Source organism: Crotalus tigris, unplaced genomic scaffold, assembly GCF_016545835.1.
Source record: "Crotalus tigris isolate CLP2741 ecotype Arizona unplaced genomic scaffold, ASM1654583v1 scf7180000018517.1768243, whole genome shotgun sequence".
Lineage (NCBI taxonomy): Eukaryota > Metazoa > Chordata > Lepidosauria > Squamata > Viperidae > Crotalus > Crotalus tigris.
In genome coordinates this window covers 643,889-666,723 of record NW_024097052.1, presented here as the reverse complement: position 1 = coordinate 666,723, position 22,835 = coordinate 643,889, and the positions used below count along the sequence as shown (strand labels likewise).

Below are 22,835 nucleotides of genomic sequence, written 5' to 3'. Positions count from 1 at the left end.
CAAACTTACCTGAGGAAATCCACTGTGCCTTTCCAATAAATCTGAAACGCGTGGCTGGTAATATTGGGAGAAGCACGCAGGTAGATATGGACTAATGGAGGCCCTCCTTGTGTCCCCAAAAGCCAGACAGGTACTATACTCTGTCTTCATTGCCACTGGATGAAGAGCAATACTATTTGTCCTCTTCTGTAAATTACTCCAGCTGCCTCCTCTTAGCTTTCCTTGTCTGAGCCTACATATAAATAATTCAAGCTTGACCTACATGCAATATTTATCAGTAATTGAATAGGGGTTAAACTTGTCTGGCTTTGTAAATAAGTGTACTTTTACTTATCTTTATGTCTCACCTTTTTTGGTTTTTTTTTAATTCAAGGTAGCGAACATACCCAATACTCCTTCCTATTTTCCCAACAACACTGAGATGGGCTGGGTTGCCTGAAGTCACCCAACCAACTTTATCTACGACAGCACTATAACCCCCATTCTCCTGGTTTCTAGCCTTGTGTCATAACCACTAGACTGAATTACAAAGAATGATGTGAAACTTGGGAGAAACTGGGAGCAGGAAAATTTTAAGGCAAGGAATCAAGCTTTAAATTATTGGCCATCAAGAGTGAGCCAGTTGCTCTATCCATGATCCAGGTGAAGAAATTTCGTGTTTTTAAATGGAAACCTTGTGAAATTCAATCCTGATCGTATGGCAGAGAAACTGAGCTTATTTTTCCTAATTAATCAAGCCAGAGATTTCTGACTTTTTTTGCCAAACATAGATCTAGCGTTTTCAAACAAACCTGAATGAACGTAAACTAGTAACTTGTATCAAAGGGTACTTTTTTCAGCACTTCAACTGAAATTCAGGATATTTTGAAACCTTCCAGCAAATTTGGACCCAACCTGGTTCACCGCCCAAATCAGTGTAACTCAAATGGGCTACTTCTAGATTGCTGTTCTACCAAAATCAAGCTATTTGAAATTGGTTCCAATCCTCAAGCAAGCTAATGAATTACAGAATATTGAGAAAGGGCACAGCTGAAGGCTAGAAATAGGAAGAAGAAATTTCAAAAGTGAACTTGAAGGTTACAAAATACTGCAGAAACTCACTGGGAAATCAATGCAGCTTTTCAGCATGATTCCAGAATAACCTACTAAAGCAGTGGTTCTCAATCTTTTTAATGCCGCGACCCCCAACCAGTCGTTAAGTCGAGGACTACTCAACTGGTGCAGCACTGTTTGCAGACTGGGACTTTTGGCGGGCTCAGCAGGGCAGAGACAGCCTGGACAATTCCTATTGGCTTTTGAAGGCCAATAGAATTAGACTCTATTCAAGAGAGTCTATTCTATTGGCTTTCAAAAGCCAATAGAATAAAAGGGAGTAGCACAGCTAAGGAAAAGGGGGGGAAAAATGGCGGACTGCGTTGTTTGGCGACCCCCGTGAAATGGTCGTTCGACCCCAAATGGGGTCCCGACCCACAAGTTGAGAACCACTGGACTAAAGAGTATAACTGCTTATAAAGGAGTTTTTAGGAGATGAAAAAGTTTGACATATTCAGCGCATTGTATCACTCCTACTTTCCCTCTGATATTTCAAATGAACACCAATTGTAAATTGATCTTTTTCAAGAATTGACACTAGTTATGTTTCTTAATAGTTTATTGAAGATTTCAAGAAAGTGCTACCGCATCCATGGACTCCTCCTTTTTGCAATCACACGTACCATTCTTCTCCTGGAAAAAAAAAAAACCCCACAACATTAAGAGGATTATTACACTGATCAGCCAGAAACCTGGATTTGTTTGGTCGTAACTTTGATTTTGTTAAATATGAATCAAGCAAAAACAAGAAAGGCTGACTACCTGTCACAATTTTATATGAACAACCTGATCCATAAAATTTTCTACGTAGAATTTTTTTTAATAAAAAATTTTTATTTTCCATTTATTCAACGTATACAACAAAAATCACTTTACAAGATAAATTCATAATCATAACCATAACCATAGGTGCCGCTTGCTCATTCCCCCCAAGCTGCATCCACCCTAATACCTTCCCTACTTCCCTCCTCTTTCTCTCCTCCCCTCCTATTCTCTTCCCCTCCCCTTCTCCTCTTACCATCCTACTTCCTCCCTACACCTTCCTCCCCTCTCAAATACAGGAATACAACGTAGGGCAGCGGTTCTCAACGTTTGTGTGACGGCGCCGCCCCGAGGGAAAAATGGCGGATCGCGTTGTTTGGCGACCCCCGTAAAATGGTCGTTCGACCCCAAATGGGGTCGCGACCCATAGGTTGAGAACCGCTGACGTAGGGGAAATGCCCAAGCAGCACCTCTCTCATAAATTACCATATCTATATTATCCTATTCTACCTATTTACCCACCCACTCACCCACCCTCAACCCCCCTTCTACGTAGAATTTAACAGATGTTCCTTAGTACATCTACTGCAAACCGCTCTGACATGCATGCCGTTGTTTTGGGGGGGTTTTTTGCAAAAAAAAAATAAATAAATAAACCACTGCAACAATTGATTCATTTCACGGGCAGCTCGGCTATAGAGAATCTGAGAGCTGAAACAGCCTATCTCCTGCACCAATGCCTAACAGATAGTAATTCAGCTTCTGCCTCACCCCATATTTCACTGTTCAAACCTTCAACAAGAACCTGTTTCCTTACCTATGTATTGCAGAGTGCTTCTCTCTATAACATTCAATTGTATGGGCATATTCTGGCTATTGGTCAACTGTAAAATAAAATTGTTTTAATTGTAACATGGAGTGTGCCGACAAGCTGTTTTGAATTTAATATAATCCAAGGTTAATAAGTTTCATTATAATTGGTTTTATTTCAGAATGCCTTTTTAGGCAGCAGACTCGTTTTGTTCACTTCTATAGAGATCTAGTGATTCTGCACAATTTTGCAATTACGTAAGAGTCTGAACTTGGATAGAAAAAAAAAGATTATCATGAACTTCTAACTGAAAATTTAAGGTTTTCATTCAATAATGAAAGAATATGGTCAACAAAGTATTTTAAGACTTAAAGCTAATGTATCAATAAATAGCACAGAGAGGAAAATAAAAAAAATGTAGCATAAGCCAGTAACAGTAATTTATATACTTAAAATGAAAAACTAAAAATGACTGGGAAAAAGAGGAAAAGTAAAGCATGCTTTCCAAGGTCATTTTTCTCTGTAGCAACTTCTGAAGTTATATATTAAGATATTTCCCATGACCTTATTTGTATGTGACAAATAAGTCACCAAATTTACACATATATTTTTTATTCCAAGGGCTTAGAAACAGCTTTGTGAAATGAAAAGCCTTACCTTATATGGAAGCGTTCTAGTATCATCCAGCTGATATTATCTTCACCTAGAGGATAAGAATTAAAGTTAGTAGGGAAAAAGAGACTGAAATATTTCTGAAAACAAAATTAAGTTTAAACATTAAGTGCAACTTATGAACTTGTAAAATTGAGGGGAGTTTTACAAAAAGCTACTAATATAGTCATTGGGAGGTAGCAAGGGGCACAAGGAGAAGGAGATGAATATTTTATTCCAAAGACTGAAACACAGGATAGTGAACAATTGCAACTACTCTTAACCCTGCACTGCCCCTTGGAACAGATTCTGCCTAATCAGAAGGACAGTTGCAGCCAGAGGTACACTGCCCTTTAGGTGCAAGTGCAAAGCCATTGCATTCAGCTATTTAACTGCCTCTCTGAATTGCTGCCATGCACCCCTACCGCCCCCATAAAGCAAATCATCTTTTTCAGGTAACTGAAGGACAAGCCAAAAGCTTTCTGAATCTTTACAAGACAGAGAAGAATTTACTTACTAGACTATTAGAAATCCCCCCCCCCCTGTGGTTGGTCCCTAGTCATTTTCAAATGTTCTTTATTAAGGGCGTAAAGAGAAAGGTCACCCTTTCCACCTGCAACTAATTCTTAATGGCCCTTATGTCAGAAACACTGCCAAGCCAGCCAATGTGCCAGTTTCAAGACCACATCTGGATTTAATACTTTTGCAAAACAAAGGGTTATTAGGAATACAAAATTATATTCTTCTCCCTAGCTATTTGTCTGCAGCCATCCCTTTCCCACATTTCATTGTGCCAATATTCAATATCGAAGCTTTCTGAGGGGGGGGATTGGTAATACACCACCATTGGGCTTCCACAAACAGTTGCTAATGGAACAAACAAAATGGGAGAAGACTCCCTTTTTCTCCCCCTCCCCTTGCATTTGCTTAAGCCCAGCAAGTAGCATAAAGACAGATCTGCAACTGACCTGTTGATTCCAACCTTGCTAGCTGTGATGGTGGAAAACAACCAATGGTCCAAACAAACCTAAAAAAGCACAATCTCTTCATGTTTGGCTCCAATTTTAGACGTTACCACAGGCCTTCCTGCTCAGCTGCTTGAAGTTACTTGCAGAGTTTCAGCCCCCTGGTTGCTTAGTCTAGTCTTGGGGGGAGAGAGCTTCAGCCAATAGAAGCTTTTCGATACTGTAACAAAGCCTCCCCCCCAATGTTAGGAAAGTGCTTCTGTCCTCACACAGCACTAGTAACCGGAACTGAGAACCTAGCAAAGTACGCATAATGTATTCTGGCATCACACTTCTGAGCTCTGAAGTCAGTTTTTTGCAAGGGGGAAATCAAGGACCAGAATAAAAGCTTAACATGGAATACAATGCAAGCACTTTTTGTTATTTCTTATGCCACTTATACACTTAAAGAGATGTTTTGAACAGAGTTGCTGCCCTTAAAGAATAACTTAATGTACTCCTCTTTACAACTGCAGTTAATCATGTACATAAGAAACTGGAATCCAATTCACCTGTTTTACTAAAAATTCACTTATGTCAAGAGAAACTCTAAAGATATAATCCCCAAGCTTCAATTAAGCCATTGGCATATTGGTTCAAACTGAGTAGTTACTACGGTTGAATATATCTGCAGCCCAGTTACATAGCATACTTATTTGTGGAGTCCATTAGAATACTACTTGGAATATCCAGCTTGGAATATAACTAGTCCCATGGTGAACATGCTGTTCATAGGATTTAAAGTTTACTGGTTGTACTGACAAGGGACTTTTAAAAAAAAACCTCTTGCAAACCACCCAGGTACAAAATAGGAACTCCAAACCATTACTTGGCTGTTAAGATTCACTTTTGAATCCTGTTCACAAAGCAGCTTTTTTTTCTTCTTCTTCTTCAAACACACTGAAACATGAAATTTGACAGAACTGCATTTCTGTTTTAAGTTGAGCATTGCTGTATCTTATGAACTGATCCAAGAGCTAAGTATTATTAAATGCTTTCAAGAGATATAATATAGACCTAGCTAGCACAACAAAGCTAATAGTTCTTCTGAAGGGCAACTTACATTAGATACAAAAAAAAACCCTATTGTTTTTTCATCAACTTGGTCATCAACTACATTAGATATAAAACCCTATTGTTTTTTTTTTTCATCAAGTAGTAAGCAAAGTAACCTATACATTTTGGTAAAATGCATGGATTAGAGTTAAGGGGAGCTCTAAAATTATTATTTTTTTACATTATCAGTCATCATCCCACAGCCAGCCACCCGTATTATATTAACTTGACACTACAGTTACAAAATACTAATTCAATACTACCTCAAACTTAACAGAGCAACCACTATTATAAAGGGAAAAATACCAATGTATTTATCTGCCTGACCATGAAAGCGTTTTCCTACAACTTTTAATATATAGCCAATATGAACTAAAAGCAACCGCTCCTATACACAATGGAGACCATGAATAGTAAAATTATGCAGAGATTGAACTCTTTCCCCTCCCATTGAACTCTATAAAAATGTCTTTTATCACACGGTGAAGACAGAAGAAGCAAGTCGTATGCACAAAGAAATCACGGGTCTGAGGCACAAGTGTCAGCATCATAGTCCGTTTGCCTAATGCTGATTCCAGGTTAGCCTCAAAACTAAGCACCATGCCGTATGAGAAGTGCTGCACTGAAATCCCACAGTCAGTAGTGTGATGCCAGAATACCCCCATAGCAAGATTACACAGAAAGTCACCAAGTTAGATTATAGTTCTTTTTACCTACCTGTATGCAGGCGACAATGAGAATCTTGGAGCAAGCAGGAATACTACATCCAGGTGCTAATGTCCATTGCCACTTGTGGTACTACGTTCCTCACAGTTATGCACTGCGGAAATGCTGTCTAAGTGCTGTTACATAGCAGGCCACTACTTTTAAACAGTGTCATATTGCAGGCTCAAACTCCAGAGAAAAGCATGCTGCCACAAGTGGTTGCCAAGGAGATGCCAAGAACTTTTTTAAAAACAAATATACCACAAAATACGCACAGAAACAGAAATTCATTTATTACAACTAACAAGGATGTGATTATAGCATGCTATGATTGTTAAACATGGGTAGACTCTTGAATTGGGATAACTTATGCATGACCTAAAGGCTTAATGGCACGCAGAAGGAGAATAGTTATGGCTTCTGCTCAAAAGGCATCATCTGTAAATCTAAACAAATATTTAAATCCATTTAGAAAAAAGCTAAAAGATGGAACATTCAATTCAGTGAAAACTCCCCAACAATTGGTTTGCTGCTGAGGGATCAGCCTGCTTGTTATCCTTTGAAGTCAGACTACTGTGCGTATTTTATATAAGGACGTTTGACAAAAGTACTCGTCCCGTAAAGGGTTAAAAACCTACATTGGCCCCCCAGTATTTCCTTCCCGTTTTAATATCAGCCAAGTTTAGACAAAATGTAAACAAGAGATGAACCTTAGGAAGGAAATGGGACCATCAGCTTCCTTCACTCGTCCAAGATTACAGTACTACAAAAGAACATGGTTTGGGATATGTGCCAGCATCCTAAGGAAAAATGGCATGTAATCTGAAAAATAAACTGAAAATTAGTTTCCATTTCCAGAGGCCCCACCACTGTCAGTCTTGGTGTTTCCTACAGCCGGGTGTCCATGAACACCTCCGTGAGAAAAGCAGAACTGAGCTGTACGCAGCCCAGGACACAGTTAAAAGTCCACATTTGTTATCACAAGGGTTTCTCTACATCAGAAGTCAATGCAAGGACTGTGGGCGTTCTTCCCCCTTTTGATGGTAACTTCTTGAAGCTTCTGGGAATATAGCTTAATTCAACCACAACACTAAAATGAGAGGCAGTCCAGCAGCCTTGAATATCGGCTGTTTTACCATTCTTGGGTTTTTCAAAAGGCTTGCTCAAGCACAAGCTTTTGAGTCAATCCATTTTGCAGAATGAAAATACGTTAACAACTGGTGGCAGTGAAGTTTCATACGCTGCAGTTATAAGCGGCTTACAGGTAACTGATTCTTCCTCAGCTTTAGCACGTTTAAAGTAGGGATGGGGGGAACCACGTATGGCATTCTGGTTATCGCAAGCTACTGGAGGTAGTAGCAAAGAGAAAGTGTCAACAGTTGAAAGGGGGAAAAAAACCAGCCAAAACAGGATGCCTGCAAGTAATCAGTACTGACTTGCCAAAACTTTTATGCCCCTCTCTCAACAACCTTCTGGGAAAAAAGGTAGAGTAAATGCAACATTACCCAGAGTAACTGTTTTAAACAGATATAAAATGGCTCCCCGTTAGAGGGGGGGGGGAAGTTCCCCACCCTTATTTAAAGGATTTAAAGCACCGAAGTTATTGAATAAAAAAACCAACAGGATTAATCACAGAATGATCTGGTTCATCTTCATTTTAGCAAGCCACTGTACCTTTTTATACCAGGAAACTGAGCACCCAGTATATTTTAGGCACGAGGGTATAGAGTCCAAGACAGATTAACTTCTTACAGCATTTTAATAAATACAAAATGATCCAACTCTACCAAGTCAACAGCACAAGTTGATACTATGTAGCCCAAGGAAAAAAATATTTCCATTTTAATGGTACTTAAGATTTCTGTATGTCAGGCTTTAATCTAATTACTCCTGTAATCCTGAAAGGATATTTCATTTCTACATTTAAGTGAAGTTTTGATGTTAAATATAATACACAAGTGCCCACCAATGCTCAAACCTTTTGAATCAAGATTACGCTGGTTAAATCAAGAAGAAAAAAAAGTACTCCTTCCAATATTTGGATTGCAACTTCAATAGATCATATTCAATCACCAAGGATTCTGTTAAGATAAAATGTCTGGTGGGCACTAAAATGCTTAAAGAATTAGAAGTGAAATACATCAACCAGATCTCAAATTTTGAGTCTTATTAAAAAAGAATGAGATGCTGAATAACATACATAAAGTCATGCTGACTTGTAACAGTTGGAATGGAAATGTCCTTTGGAGACAACAGCCAATACTGTTAGATTACTTGCCCTTACCCATTTCCTTCCCACCTCCTTATTCAAAACTGAACTACATTGTTCATTAAGTTAAAGATCTATTTCACCAAAAATCACTTTGCTTCCTCATTGTAAGGAAGTTAAAATTCCAAACATGTATACTTGAATAATTATAGTCAAAGTTTTGCAGAATTCTCAAAGCCTTTTCTAAGGGTTAAGACTTCATTTGATATGAAATATCAAAGTTCAATTAGATTTTAAAATTGCAGATATATTTTAGGCTTTACGGCACGGTAGCATCCCAGCCACATGTATTGTGCAACACTCCAGATCTCATTTCAAGAAATTCATTGCCTTTTGGAAGCGTTATTTGCCCTCTATGCTCAGAGGTTTACGATAAAAAGAATCTTGCTACATTTAGACTATTTATTTTAAGCACAGTAAAAAAAGTTTACACTTGGGATTTCATATGGCACACAGTACATTGCCATCAAGGTAGGGACGTTATACATCAAAAAAGCTAAGTTTAGAACACTGCATTACATAATTAGACTTTTTTTTTTTGCCCAGACCACTTACAAATTCTAAATCATTTTAAGTTCTAACATCCATAAAAACGTAGCTTTCTTACTAAAATGCAAGAATTTAAAAAAAAAAAAGTAGTGTCTAAACAAGACAAATAAAACAAACTGGAATGAAAAAATCTACTAGTCACATCTAAAACCGGGGCTTTTTGTTTGGGCCTTCATATTCTTCTCTCCCTCTCCCATAAGCTGCAGGAGCGCTGGGCCCCATTCCTCTAGGGCCCTGGCCACCTACAGGCCCCGCACCTCCCTGTCCAAATCGCTCAGGGCGCTATGAGAACAATTAAGAGTTCATTATGTGTAGTTGATGTCCATGTGTGTTAAGAATTTATTTTAGAAGGTTCCGTAGTCAACGTTCGTCGATACAATCACCATTGAGTCGATCCACAGGTACCGGGAACATAGAAAGGAAAAAAGGGTAATTTAATAATTAGTTTAACTTAATACATGTCTTGTGGTATGTTCCCAACTTGATCCATTCTGAAATGTCTGTTTCAGCAAACAGATTTTCCCTGAAGTGCTAAAAATTCAAGCATTAGTATGGGTTGGAACCAAGAATTCTCTCTGAAAGGAATTCTGGTCATCTGCTGCAATTGCTAATCTACACAGTCAGTGAACAAAGAAGGTACAAAGAAGTCCTGCAGGAGCTTCCTAAAGCATCAGCCATCTTGTGTAAAAAGCAGATGCCTAGTTAAAAGGTATAAGACCCTGTTTTTAAAAGGTATAAGACCCCTGTTACTTGAACTGTTTTTCAAATGTTTTTTCAACAGCCACTGATCCTATGAAAGTACAAGAAATATTATGCACCTGGTTTAAATTGCCAAGACAAGACAAGCACTAAACTTTTGCACAATGTTAAGCTTCTTTAAATAGCTCCACTGCGGTAGAGGTCCTACGGCTTTAAGAGTAAGGATTAGCAGAGTCAATTATTGTTTTGCAGTATCTGAATACACTCAAGCTGGTCTCCTCTGAATCCACAAAAGCTCAACTAAGCTGAAATAAAGCAGACCAGTTCGCTTGTCAATTTACCTGAACTTTCTTCATTTCTTGATTTACCAGGCACAAGGGAGAGTGTAATGAATCAAAGATGTTGATGTTGGTATTATTGGTGCTGCTAGGGTAGCATAGGAACTATTATACAAAAAAAAAGCTTCCCAATGCACTCAAACTTAACAACAGAGCCAATTCACTCAGTATAATTCCTCCGACTAGTTGTATGAATCCTTTAACTAGATACGCATGCAGATGTTCTTTGTGAAAGGCTCACACTCAATTTGTTCCCCAATAACCCCACAAACAAAAGCCTAGATTCCAAAATGCTACTGCCACAATCATCACAGATGAGAAAACATATGCATGAGCCCTTCACTGATTTGCATAAGTATCCAATCATGGAGTCACTGAGAGTCTGGATTTCTAGCATATTAAGTCAGTGATGGCGAACCTTTTAGAGACCGAGTGCCCAAACTGCAACCCAAAGCCCAGTTATTTATCGCCGGGTGCCAGGTGGGCGTGGCCCACTGGATGGGCGTGGCTGTGGTGGTCATGGCAGATTGGGTGGGTGTGGCCAAGATGGGCATGATCACCTCAATGTTGCTCGTGGGGAGGGACGCCTGTGGGGGCAGGGTTGGGGGGAGATCCAGGGGGTCTCTGGCAAGTGGGGCGGTGGGCAGGAAACTTGTCCTGTGGGGAGGCGAGGCAGGGTGGGGGTGCCATTGTCACAGGGCAAGTTGAGGCAGGGGCAGCTCCTGCCTGACACCATCAGCCCCTGCACACAGAAGCCAGGGAGTGCATGGGTGCTGGGATGCATCCAGCCATGTGGGACCTGGGCAAGTTAGCGGGCAGCTGGTTGAAGAGGGATGATTGCTATTTCCGGGGCATGGCATGCTTGCCCACAGAGAGGGCTCTTAGTGCCGCCTCTGGCATGCATGCCGTAGATTCGCCACCACTGATATAAGTAGATTCGCCACCACTGATATAAGTAAAACTCCCATCAGATTTCCCCTAACAACTGGCTTACAGTTACAGGCCAAGTGTCATGAATGAACAAATTCCGTAAAGGAGACAATTTCTACTAAGTTGTTAAAGTTACGTACTTTAGAAAGACAGCACAGTGCTTCACTGAAATTTCAGGCTTTTTTTTTTTCTAGTGCCACCAATGACAAGTGAATGAGATACTTAAACATTTGATACACTGCATTGTTAATTTTGAAAACACACATCCGGGTTTTATCAGACAACCTAGTTCAACAGAAGTCTATGACTAATTGCAGACTCCTTTGAGCTATACGGTCAAAACAGCGACAGGAAATCTTAAGAACTTGGGGTTAAATAAATGGTATTGGTTTCTATATTAAGTGACACGTGAGCTACTAGTAGCCCATCTCATGTAGCAGAACCTTCAGTATTAGAACAGCCTCCACCCTTAACCCCCAACACTATTTTATGTGTTAGATTAAACTCTTAAGGTGAATGTGTACCAGACAAGAAGGCTTAGGCTTAGATTCTTCAGTAATTCTATGTACCGGTTGTACACTACCATTATATTACTCCAAGGCTTCACGTATAATGTGAAATCAAGAAATTTCTCTGAAGCCTACAAGTACAGGAACAGGAAGTAAAGTTCGAAGTGCTTAGAGAACAAATGTACTATCTGCAGCTACTATAAGGCAAGATATGCCCCTGAATATTGGTGTCAACGGGGAACAAGCTATTGCTTTCAGACATCCCCCGAAGCATCCGGTTAACCACTTTGGGAATAGGATGGATCTTTAGATTGATCCAGCAGCTCCATCTAGTCAGAAAACTTAAAACAGCACCATAACGAAATCGTATATTATTTAAGAGTCAACAAGCAACTTGCTTAAGAAACAGATTGCTAATGAGTGGCCTACCTCAAGAACAGCTTCTTTCCTCATCACATCATAATGTGTGTCAAAAGCCAATGTGTACAATAAGATACGTAAATTACATCTAAATATTCTCTACCTGTGATTAGCCCATTACATTAACAAGTAGTACAAGTATAGTGTAATTATATTTTTAGGCTTATTTTCATCTCCCTTTATTTTATACACATTTCTATGCATCGCAGTTAACTCAAGTTCAGAAAGTGACACAAGACCACTTCTGTTTGTTAAGCTAACTCAACAAGAATGTGTGCACCCACCCACCCCACCCCAACAGCTTGTTAGATTACAGAACTAAAGGCTCCTTGCAAGTTTAGCCAGACCACTCCCAACCCAACTGATCACAGGAAAGTCTGCTAATATCCATTTCAGAAATGTGAGCAGACCTGTAACTATACTGGCAAAGACTAGACTTAGTTTTACATTGCTCAACAAGTCTCTTCCTATTAACAAGCTGGAAAAAGGAAGCCTATTTAAAAGTGTAGGTTATGTGGAATTAATGCAAAAAAATCTCTAGAACTATGGTCAAGCTGCCACAGGATACGTTACCATATCGCTTCCCATCATAGTGCCACTCATAGATGTTTGTCCAACTCCTGGATTGGTCTCATAGCCAAGGCCAGTGCCACCTGCTAATGGTGGGAATTTCTGAGCAGATGTACCATAGGGATCTAGTTAAAAAAAATTCAAATGGTTATGCATCAGATAGATCACAATAATTTATACAGGCGAGTTTAGCATCAGATAGATCACAATAATTTATACAGGCGAGTTTAATTGGAAAACTTTTTTTTACCTCCCATGTTCATTGCACTGGTACCACCCATTCTCATGTCTCTTTCTCTCTGCAAAGACAAACAGACACTGTTAAGAACAAGTGAATTCCTTAAAAGCTCTGTCATGCACACTAGGATTAGAAGCTGGGAGACTATGACTTCTAATTCTTAAGTAACAAAAGCCAGCAGGATGATCAGCTCTAAGACAACAGGGACCAATCCTCCAAGATCCAGATTTACATCATCAAAATTGGGAACAGTCTTTCAAACAAGTATCAAAACTTATTCCTAGGGATCAACGTGAGAGTCAAGCTTCTGGGCAACTAGATTACTGGGATTCTTCCAGCCCTGACTTACAGGATCCATGTAACCCATTCTAGTGTAGCTTTCTTCCCTCTGTCTTCGCATTTGTTCTTCCATCTCACGCTGACGGATCATCATCTCTTCTTCCCGCCTACGTCGCTCTTCTTCTTGCCTGAAAATACAATTGCTCTTCTTTTAGAAGACTTGAATTGATTTTACAAAATTATTTAAGCTAAGAACTAAGCCTTCAAACATAGTCACTGTAAATAAGCCTTCATGAATTACAATAAAATAAGTCTATCGGGAGGAGACAAAGCTGAGCAATTCTCCACTAGTTCTTTCACTTGGTTCTAAGCAATGTCTGGTTCCCCACAGTCACATACAAAACTTGTAGTTAAATACAGGATTAGCAACCATAGGTTCAAATTACCTCAACTGCATTTCTTTTCGTTTCTGCATCTCTTGATTGTGAAGTTCCTCCATGCGTCTCAATTCCTCTTGTCGCCTCATGAGATCTGCAAGTTTGATCATTTAAGCAACCGTTGTTTAACAGATTGAGTTTCTATCAATTAAAGAGAATCTAAATTTGATGGGCATCAATAAATTGATTGTTAAATGCAAAAAGCCTAACAAGCAACTTTGTACACAGACAAGTTTGCCTCCAGATTATTTTAGTTGGTGATTCATATATTCAGCAAATACTTAGCAGACACAGTACTACTTAGGCCAGTGGTGGCGAACCTACGGCATGGGTGCCAGAGGTGGCACTCGGAGCCCTCTCTGTGGGCACACATGCTGTCGCCCCAACCCCACCCCCCCGCGACCCTGTCACCAGTACCCCCCCCCCGGAAGAGAGTCGCCCCTGAGTGCTACCCACGCGGAGCAGAACAGCCAAGCACATGGAGCTGGGCAGCGGGGACAAGACTCTGCCCTCGCATTCCATTGTGCACAGATGATGCTGCAGGGTGCGGGCGGAGGGCATGGCTGCCATGGCACTGCTGGGCCGCCATGGCGATCTGCGGCGGGTCATGGAGGCGGGCGGAGCGGAGCAGGCTGGGGCAGGGGTGGAGTGGGCGGGTCAGGCGGCGAGGGGGCGGTTTTTGGGCACTCGGTCTCTGAAAGGTTCGCCATCACTGACTTAGGCAATTGATGGAAGACAAATATTTTCACTCAACTTTTTTTCTGAAACAGCAGTGTAAGACTGTAAGGGAAAAACTGTGCAAATAATAAAATGTAACTGTGGCACTCGCCTTATGATACATCCTTTCCCCTGAAATTAGAGTGGGATCATCAGTTTTGATATTTATTAGATCGATTATACTCTCAGGCCTAGTATTCCTAGGGAATCATTTATTTGTCTTGATGACTCCCAAGACAATTGTCTGGTTCCTTGGGAATCCTAGGCCTGAGAGCATAACTAGCATTTTACCCTCTTCACCATGGTTAGTATTTTTGTTATTATGCCAGTATTGTGTTTTTTTTAGATTTTTATATTGGCTGTTTTATCTACTGTTGTGCAACCACCCAGAATCACCTTTAATAGTGAAATGGGCAGCTATATAAATGTGAGTAATAAACCTAAAAACAGTAAATTTATATTTTAACTGGAGTAAAAGCAAACATTAGAATACCAATGGTGAAAACCTGAGGAAAAAAATGGGAGAAATCAAGCAAAATCTCAACCAGAGATCTGTGCCCTATACCTTGGCGTAAAAGGTTTGCCTGATGTTCATGATAAGCATCCTCCATCTCGCTTTCCAGTTTGTCCTTGGCATCTTTCATGTTTTTCTCTACTTGATCTCTCTGCTGTTTCTCCATTTCATCCAAGGATTTCCACCGTTGAGAATATTCATACTCAAAACTTCCAGGTTGTGCAAATCGTGGAGGAGTTTCTCTCTCCCTAAAAAATCCAATTGAAAATGAAATGCAGATTAATATTTTGCAAACAGCTAGCAATGGTGCTGGTAAAGTTTAAGCCTGGCAAATGTTTAGCCGGGGAGGGGGAGGACTCTAGCAACATAGTGTAACAACATTAGCACTTTTCTTCATCTACAGATTGCTATTGTACTGCTCCTCAGAAAGTCAAGTACAAAATAAACTGTAGTCTTAAGACAGTTACAGAGGAAGAAGCCTTTGATTTTTTTAAAAAATATTTTCAGTTTACTTTTGAAAGGCACTATTCCATCAAAATAGTAATTAGAGTGAACACAACATGAGTCTGGCTGGAACTGACAAGTTTAAGTTCTAGCTAAAAGGACTACATACTCCATCTCCTGCTAACACTGCCCTACTTTTCAGTTTCTCACTTGACTGGACTATCCCAGGGCTACTGAGCATTTTCAATTTGCCATTTTAAAAAAAAAAAATCCTGCAAAATAGGCCATACATTCTGATAGTACTATTGCTTCTCATCAGTCCAAGTGTTTATTTCAGTTGCCTTTAGTTTGCAAATTATTTTTTTAATTTAATTAAAATTAATTTAAACTCAAAATCAAATTGCAATTGTTAAGATGCCTTAAGTATCATAATATACAACTCTTGAAAAGTGTTACGATAGGTTGCTTAAAAACCTAGAGCATAAAAGCATTACATGTTAATTATTTCAAAATAAAACTGAATCTTTTATATTTAATCTACATAAATTCACCAAATAAAATAATCCCATTTAAGTATTTTAGGTGAACCAGTTTGGCAGTAAGAAAACTATTCATAAACATACAATAAAAATGCACAAACTATCTTAATTCAAGACAACACACTTTTCCAGAAAAGTTCTAATTTATAAAATGAAAACAGGAATAAGTCAAATCACAATATGGAATGGCATACTACTTTAGATAAACTATAACAAGATTAACAAAGATGACCACATATTCTAAATTATCAAATACAGTTTAGTTGTGGCAATTCTACACGGTTACATCTGCTTACTTTTGATACATTGGATTTTTCTGAGCCAGCTTTTCTGGAAGACCATCTTCATCATCTAGCTGTTCAAGAGGCTCCACAATAACTGGCCTAGGAGTGCTGAAAATCAGAGACAAGTATTGAGTTGGAGTGCTGAAAATCAGAGACAAGTATTGAGTTTGGTTTAAATACTGGCCTTTAAGTTTAAAGCTTTTATTTAAAACTTTCAGTCCACAGTCTTCAGTTAGTAAACTACATAAAAAGAGAGACCTACTCACGTTGTCAGAAGAAAGACACCTTCAGTGCAACGTTCAAATGCTTTTCGAGCTGCAGGCTTAGATGCAAATTCCACAATGCCCTTTCCTGTGGATCTGCCGCGATCATCTACTATCACAATAGCTCTTTCAATTGGTCCAAATTGAGAGAAAGCTTCTTCCAGCAATTCGTTTGACACATAAGGGGAGAGATTACGCACAGAAAGAGCAGCAGCATGGGTGGCAAAACGCACACGAAGCTGCCTTCCTCTCATAGGAATATCATCAAGTTCTGCCTTTGCAATTTCAGCCAAAGCTCGGGATTCCTGTGGATAGGTTAATAAATCTTAATTTAAAAATATGTTCAACGTATGAATAATCTTAGTATTAAGTCTAAAAAAAAATCTGGAACATCAACGCTTACCAGCTTAATAAAGCCAAAACCTTTCCCCTTGTTAATGAAGACCTCTCCTGGTTCGCCATATTTGGAAAATAATCTCTTAAACTCATCTTCGGTGATATCAGCAGGCAAATTCCCAACAAACAGACGGCAGCGCTGAGTGTATGTTTTCTCTCCAGGGCGTCTCAAGAGTGACAGATTTGCTTTAAAACCCTAAAAAAAATTAAAGACAAAAGTTGTTAATTTTATCTATTTCCCTCTTACACACATAGTACCATGCAAGGCATAGACTCTGATTATGCTCATACTTTACTCCATATCCAAGCTGACAGTCGATCAGCGTGGAAATATCCATTTTCATAAACTATTATCCCTTTTTCATATTTACTTTCATCTACATTTCAATATTTGAAGAGGCCCCTTTTACTTCTATGAAAAGTGTTGTACTGAGCAATCTGATTTTCCATTTAGATCAGGGGTGTCAAACATCAGGCCCACCCTGCCCCCCACAGCTGCAGCAATGATTCCAATAGACTTGATGGATCTATCACATACCCAATCCACAACCATCACTGCCCCTGAGGTATTTTATTTTAAAGAAGGGATAATGTTCTTAAACATTGGTTGCCCGTGTACATGGTGCACAAGACTATATATTTACATAAAATAACTAATTTTTCTATTGCAATTTAAATTCTAAGCTTTTCTTCTGTCACAAAAATTGTAGAGAACACCAACATTTCAAAACTGAATTTAGTTATCTTTAACCAGCCATGAAAAGAAATGTAATGTCTGCACCCTTCACGCTTAAGCATCCACACTAGTAGGAAATCAAATTCAAAAATTCCTAATATTGGCAATGAAACCTTAAATCTGCTATTAAAACACTGAACATAATTATAGCCCTGGACAGCTGATAATGTGGTCCCCATTTTGTGATTTATTTACCATTAACTATAGTATATATTTTATACACAGCCCAAGACAATTCCTCTTCATTCGATGCAACTAAGGCAAGCCAAAAGATTGAACACCTGTGATCTATACGTCTTGCACAAGTATCACCATCACCTCATTTTCTCCCAAGCCACTTAGCACAGCACTAAAATATCATTTATTAGGCCTTTACTTCAATATCTCTATTAAAAGTATCACAATACAGCTCATCACTATCATATTCATTTATATTACGCAGCACACTTTCTCAGTATTCCAAAATATGCAATTATACATCTGTGCTTAAAATCAAACAGAAAAATACCCCATGAAACAGCCAATCTATGTCATTCACTTGTGCAGGAAACCGAACTCAAAAAAATAAAAATTGATGTTTCCAAGCATCACAAGTGCCATTGCTAATTCTCATATTACCCTACCATAAAAGCAAAGTGCCCAACAATGGCCCTGAAGGAAAAAGAATCAGGCTTAATTTAATTCACATAAACCACTAATGTAAAGCATATGGCTACTTGGTTTAAGATTAGTGGCATCTGCAGACCATGCTTTATGCATATTGCTTTATATAAACCTATTTATGGTTTAGTCACTAAGTCAGATTATCAGATAAATGGGCAACCTTACGGTGAACCTAAACGTTTTCTAACAAATCAAACTACAAAAAAACTAAAATATCAAGGATTACTTTATCAGTGCTGTATTTTTCATCCTGCTGCCCTATAATATGTTGCTTGCCTTAGACAGAGTAATTGGGATGGATACACACACACACACATATATATACACACGTATATACATATACATACATACATACACACACACACACATATAAAACATACCCAAGTGAGAATTGCAGTTACCCAGCCAGCTTTGGTGGTGCTTAAGGGAGGCCTAAAATCCAGACTTCTGCTTTCTAAGCCAGCACCAATAACCACTAGATGAAACTGGGCTCTCTATATTGCAGGCGTAGTATGCGTCTACATACACAAACACACAAGAACTAGTTTGCTGTGTAGAGGCTCAAGCACCAGGCTAGCAACTTGGAAACCGGAAGTCCTACTAGCCCTGCCTTGGGCATGACTTAGCCAGGCACTCACTCTCTGCTCTAGGGAAGAGGCAATGGCAAATCAACTTCCACTCCAGTCCCCTCCCCGCATATTTTTTCCGGAAGTGATTTGCCATTGCCAAAGACCGTCGAGAAAAGGACCAGTTCCTGCAGTGAAGCGCTGACCCTAAGGCGGGCACGCACGAACATAATATAGCCGTTTCTGATCTCTGCGATCAAAGATGCTGCCATTACTGACTTTAACATAGCAAAAATCAGGACTTGCACCCAGCAAACCGACTCTGTTCCGGGAACACCAGCGAGGCACCTCTTACAAAAGTGGCCCTTTTCCCCTTAGCAGCCAGACTGGCTCCCGCTGTTCTTCGGCCGCCGCCGCAAGGAGCAGCCCGCCGCTCCAACCCTCGCGCACGCGCATTCCCGCACCCAAGATGGCGGCCGGGGGACGCGCGCGCCAGAGCCGATGCCCCGGCGCCATCTTGTGTCAAGGCAGAGCCGGGAGGGGCCGCCGCCGCCGCTGTTGTTGTTGTTCTGCTTACCTCAGCGTCGGACATCTTCTCGTCCCCCGCGCCCTGGTGCTGCGATTGGGGCGGGGGTGGGTGTTGGTGATGGTGAGACTGGTGCTGGTGCTGCCCCCCGCGCCTTTCGCCGCCTCGGTGTTGCTGTCCGGACCCGCCGCCGCCGCCGCCGCTGCTCTTGGAGCCGCCTCCTGACTGCGGCCCTCCCGGGCCTCCTTTCAGGCCACCTGTGGGTCCCCCTCCACCTCCGGGAGAAGGCCCGGGTCCCTTCTTGGAACCGCCTTGCCCGGGACTTTGGTTCGGCGGCGCGTTCGTCTGCGGCGGCGGCGGCTGCGTCTCCCCTCCTCGGCTGCCGCTCTGGAGCCCTGAGGGGGCGGCTGGTGCCGAGACCGAACTTGGTGTGGAAACGGAGGAGGCGGAAGACGAGGTCGAGGCCGGCGCGCCGACCTGATTCTGGTTCGGCCCCAAGGAAGGCGACGAGCTTGCCGGACTGGCGGAAACGGAGGCAGCGGAGGAAGGCGGAGTGGAGGTCGAGCTCGGCGGTTTAGTAGGCTCCTGCTTCACCTGGACGCCGCCGCCGCCGCCGCCGCCGCCGCCGCCCATATGATGGTGGCCGCCGCGCGGTTGCCCCATACCGCCCGCCATGCCCGGCGGCGGAGAACGAAAGTCGTGGTTGCCGGGGAGGCCACCTCGGCCTCCGCCGCCGCCGCGCCGATGGAAGCCGCCTCCACGGCTTCGAAAACGGTCTCTCGACATGGCGAATATGGTGGCGGTTAAGATGGGGCCTGGCGCCGACGCAACACTTTTCCTTCTCGGAGTCCGACTAAGGACAAAATGGCGCCAGACGCAGAGATTAGAAAAAACGGCCTCGAGGCCGCCTTTGTCTCCGCCTTTTATAGCCTCGGCGAAGAGGCGCAGTCCCCGCCTTTCCGGCTTGCTTTTTTTTTTCTTGAGTGAGCCAATAGAAAACCTCCCCAGACAGATTGACAGCTCTCCGAACCGATCGCCAACAAAGCTGGAGGGGAGGGGAGAAAGAAAAAGCCTCCGCCTTCAACCCCCGTGGCTCCGGCATTCGTCCATTCGCGAGCCGCAATACAGAAAAGAGCGACTCGAAGATGAGGGATTAAGGAGTCGTCCTTTAACTTACGTTTCCACCGATTGGATCGTTTGGTTGCCAAAAGGCGGGGCTAGGTGGCGAAAGGGAGGGGCTCTAAGCGGTGCGCATTGCCTTGCAGGGGATAGAGGCCACGTGGGCTTTTCTCGCCCTGCCAGTGTATTACTTTATTATAAGGATATGTTCCCTTTACTATTTATTCATAAATAAATTTAGATTTCTCTCTTCGGTTCCCCTTCTCGACCGTATTATTGAAACCACAGGGAAAGAATAAAGCGTTGAGCAAAAGAGGCTAAAAGCAGGAATGCGGAAATGCAGCGAACTCGAGAGCTGCTCACCGCACTTGCTCTCTCTCCTTTGCAAATCACAAATGCCTCGGCCGTCGCTACACAATTTCCGCCTTTTATATACCGGTGTGCAATGTTGTGACGACCTGAGACGCGTAGGGAAGGGTGGAGCTTGCATTGTGGCGTCGCAATGCAATATTTTCACCCTTTTCATGTTGGGAGGGTTGAGATTGGATGCCTAGGGCGATAAACTTCAAAATAGATGCATCTCGGGCTCCTGTCATTAAACCCGATTCAAATTCTGCCTTGTGTCTCCATCTGAAGACGCCAAATCGCTGGTTTTTTGTGTGAAAAACTGCCCCCATCCATTTGAGCTGCTTCTCTCTTAAACGAATTTGAAATTGACCCAGATTTGCAGTAAACATAGCCTTTTTTGAGAAGTTGTCCTATGCCAAATTGAAAACTAAACTACTTTTTTTCCCTTTAACTGCCAATATTATGTTTATTTCTTGGCAGGATTGGAAATATTTTTAGCCACGCTTGTCTCTTCAGAGAGGATAAATCTTGCCAAGTTTCAGATGATGAAATTTGAGGTTATGCTTATTATGGTATTCAACACCAACCAAGTAAATATTGATGTTATGAGTACAATGAAAAAGGCCAAATATAAAATGCTGAAAGTAGATCTGATTTTAAAAATAGTTGTTAATTTAATGGATTTATGTTTAATAGTATTCTTTTATTTTCTACCCACTAGGGACTTTAATATAGTTTATTATATAATAGAAGTTTATAGCTTCTGTGTTGGGCCTATGCCTTACTCCAGGGATAGGCAACCTCGGTTCTGTTATGACTCGTGGACTTCAACTCCCAGAATTCCTGAGCCAGCATGGCTCAGCTTGGAAACCTCTCCCTTTCCCCTCAGCACAGCTGGCTCAGGAATTCTGGGAGTTGAAGTCCAGCACTCATAAAAGAGCCGAGGTTGCCTACCCCTGCCTTAGTCTATGGCAATATTTCTCAGATTTGGCATATTTAAGACGTATGAACTTCAATTCCCAGAATTCCCCAGCTGAATACAATTAAAAAAAAATCAGGGTGACAGACACAGTGAGGCAACTGAAGCTCTGCCTGTTTTTATGTGTACCATAAAACTCTTGGACTGCAACAAACATTTGAGTATGAGGCCTGTTTTACAAAGCTTAATAGCAGTGTTCTCCAAACACACTAAAACGGGGAAAAAGTGAAGCCATCTTATGGCTTACACAATTTGTGCCTTTAGTTTTAGAAAATTCAATTTTCTACTTGTGCTCTCAGTTTGGCCATAATTTGACTTGAAGGTAATGTTCCTATCACTCCTAAACATATCCGCTTTATCAGGGTACTCCTTTGAAAATGGATATAATGATGTTTGTATTGTTAGGATTGTGCATAGGTTCTCCGTCCACTTTTCCTTTTCTTCCTATTTTGCATTTTTGTATCATTGATTTTTCGTTTGTTTCCATTTAACGCATCAGTTTAAAATATTTCTTTCCAAGGTCTGCATATATTGCACTTTCGGACACAAAGCAAAGCACACTTTAAAGGCACACAACCAGTTTGGAATGGTCACAACCAGTCTGGAATTCTCACAACCAGTTTGGAATGGTCTTTAACCATTATAATTATATATAATCTTGTATATCCTAATTTAAGTTGGCTGGATTTGTTATTTATTTTCATTTACAGCATTTACCCCACTATCAGAGCACCTTTCCTTAAAATGGGAGTGAGGGTATCTCCCCTCAGATGGTCCCCACAGAAGCAGCCCTACGAATCAGGTTGCTTTGAAAGCTAGTAACTGGACTAACTATCCTGGTCAAGGGAAACCTCAACCTGAGTTTCTAGACTAGTTCTGGTCAATCTCAATCATTAAAATGAACTGGATTCTGCCAGCTATGTGTTGTGAGTTCTGGCTGGCATTCAGACAAATCAGCCATCAGCAGGTGCATAGAGATAAACAACATCTACATTAAAAATATATAATCAAAAGCTAAAAAGGAAACAAAAAGACCACAATATCACCTCCGCCAGCAATCAACACCCACGTGATCAAGTAAACAGTACCTTGATCAAGGCAAGCCATGTGTATATAGACCAGTGTTTCTCAACCTTGACAATTTTAAGGCATGTGGACTTCAACTCCCAGAATTCCACAACCAGCATTGCTGGCTGTGGAATTCTGGAAGTTGAAGTCCACATGCCTTAAAATTGTCAAGGTTGAGAAACACTGATATAGACAGAGAGCAACCCCGCTTCCTTCTAGCAGTGATGATGTTACCTAATTGGGTAATCAAAGGTCTATAAGAAAACAACCAAGCTCAGAGAACGCTAAGGACTCCACAGTTCCGTGGCCAATGACCACTTTCCATTGTTTCTGTCAACAAGAGGGAAAGGTCGT

The 22,835-nt window shown here is 41.1% G+C and overlaps 1 protein-coding gene across 2 annotated transcripts; it reads right to left on the bottom strand.

The window, feature by feature from the left end:
• Positions 1-1,633: 1,633 nt before the first annotated feature.
• SFPQ (splicing factor proline and glutamine rich) lies at positions 1,634-19,875 on the bottom strand. 2 transcript variants are annotated; one of them, XM_039353369.1, is made up of 12 exons: positions 19,019-19,875; positions 16,484-16,672; positions 16,084-16,385; positions 15,830-15,925; positions 14,602-14,798; positions 13,329-13,413; positions 12,953-13,070; positions 12,616-12,664; positions 12,369-12,490; positions 3,323-9,181; positions 2,672-2,738; positions 1,634-1,725 (listed from the first exon to the last, which is right to left on the bottom strand). In XM_039353369.1, the coding sequence occupies exons 1-10, from the start codon at positions 19,751-19,753 to the stop codon at positions 9,044-9,046; spliced, it is 2,031 nt and encodes a 676-aa protein (XP_039209303.1). In that variant the 5' UTR covers positions 19,754-19,875; the 3' UTR covers positions 1,634-1,725; positions 2,672-2,738; positions 3,323-9,043. The 2 variants fall into 2 exon arrangements, with proteins under 2 accessions (XP_039209303.1, XP_039209304.1); XM_039353370.1 differs by having other exon boundaries at positions 3,323-3,368.
• Positions 19,876-22,835: the final 2,960 nt, after the last annotated feature.

Bases quoted from the DNA above. Each gene is read 5' to 3' on its own strand.
- SFPQ (XM_039353369.1), bottom strand. From the start codon at position 19,753: ATGTCGAGAGACCGTTTTCGAAGCCGTGGAGGCGGCTTCCATCGGCGC. The intron at 16,673-19,018 runs GTAAGCAGAACA...AATTTTTTTTAG, and splicing joins AGAAGATGTCCGACGCTGAG to GGTTTTAAAGCAAATCTGTC. The intron at 15,926-16,083 runs GTGAGTAGGTCT...TCTGATTTTCAG, and splicing joins GGTGTCTTTCTTCTGACAAC to CACTCCTAGGCCAGTTATTG.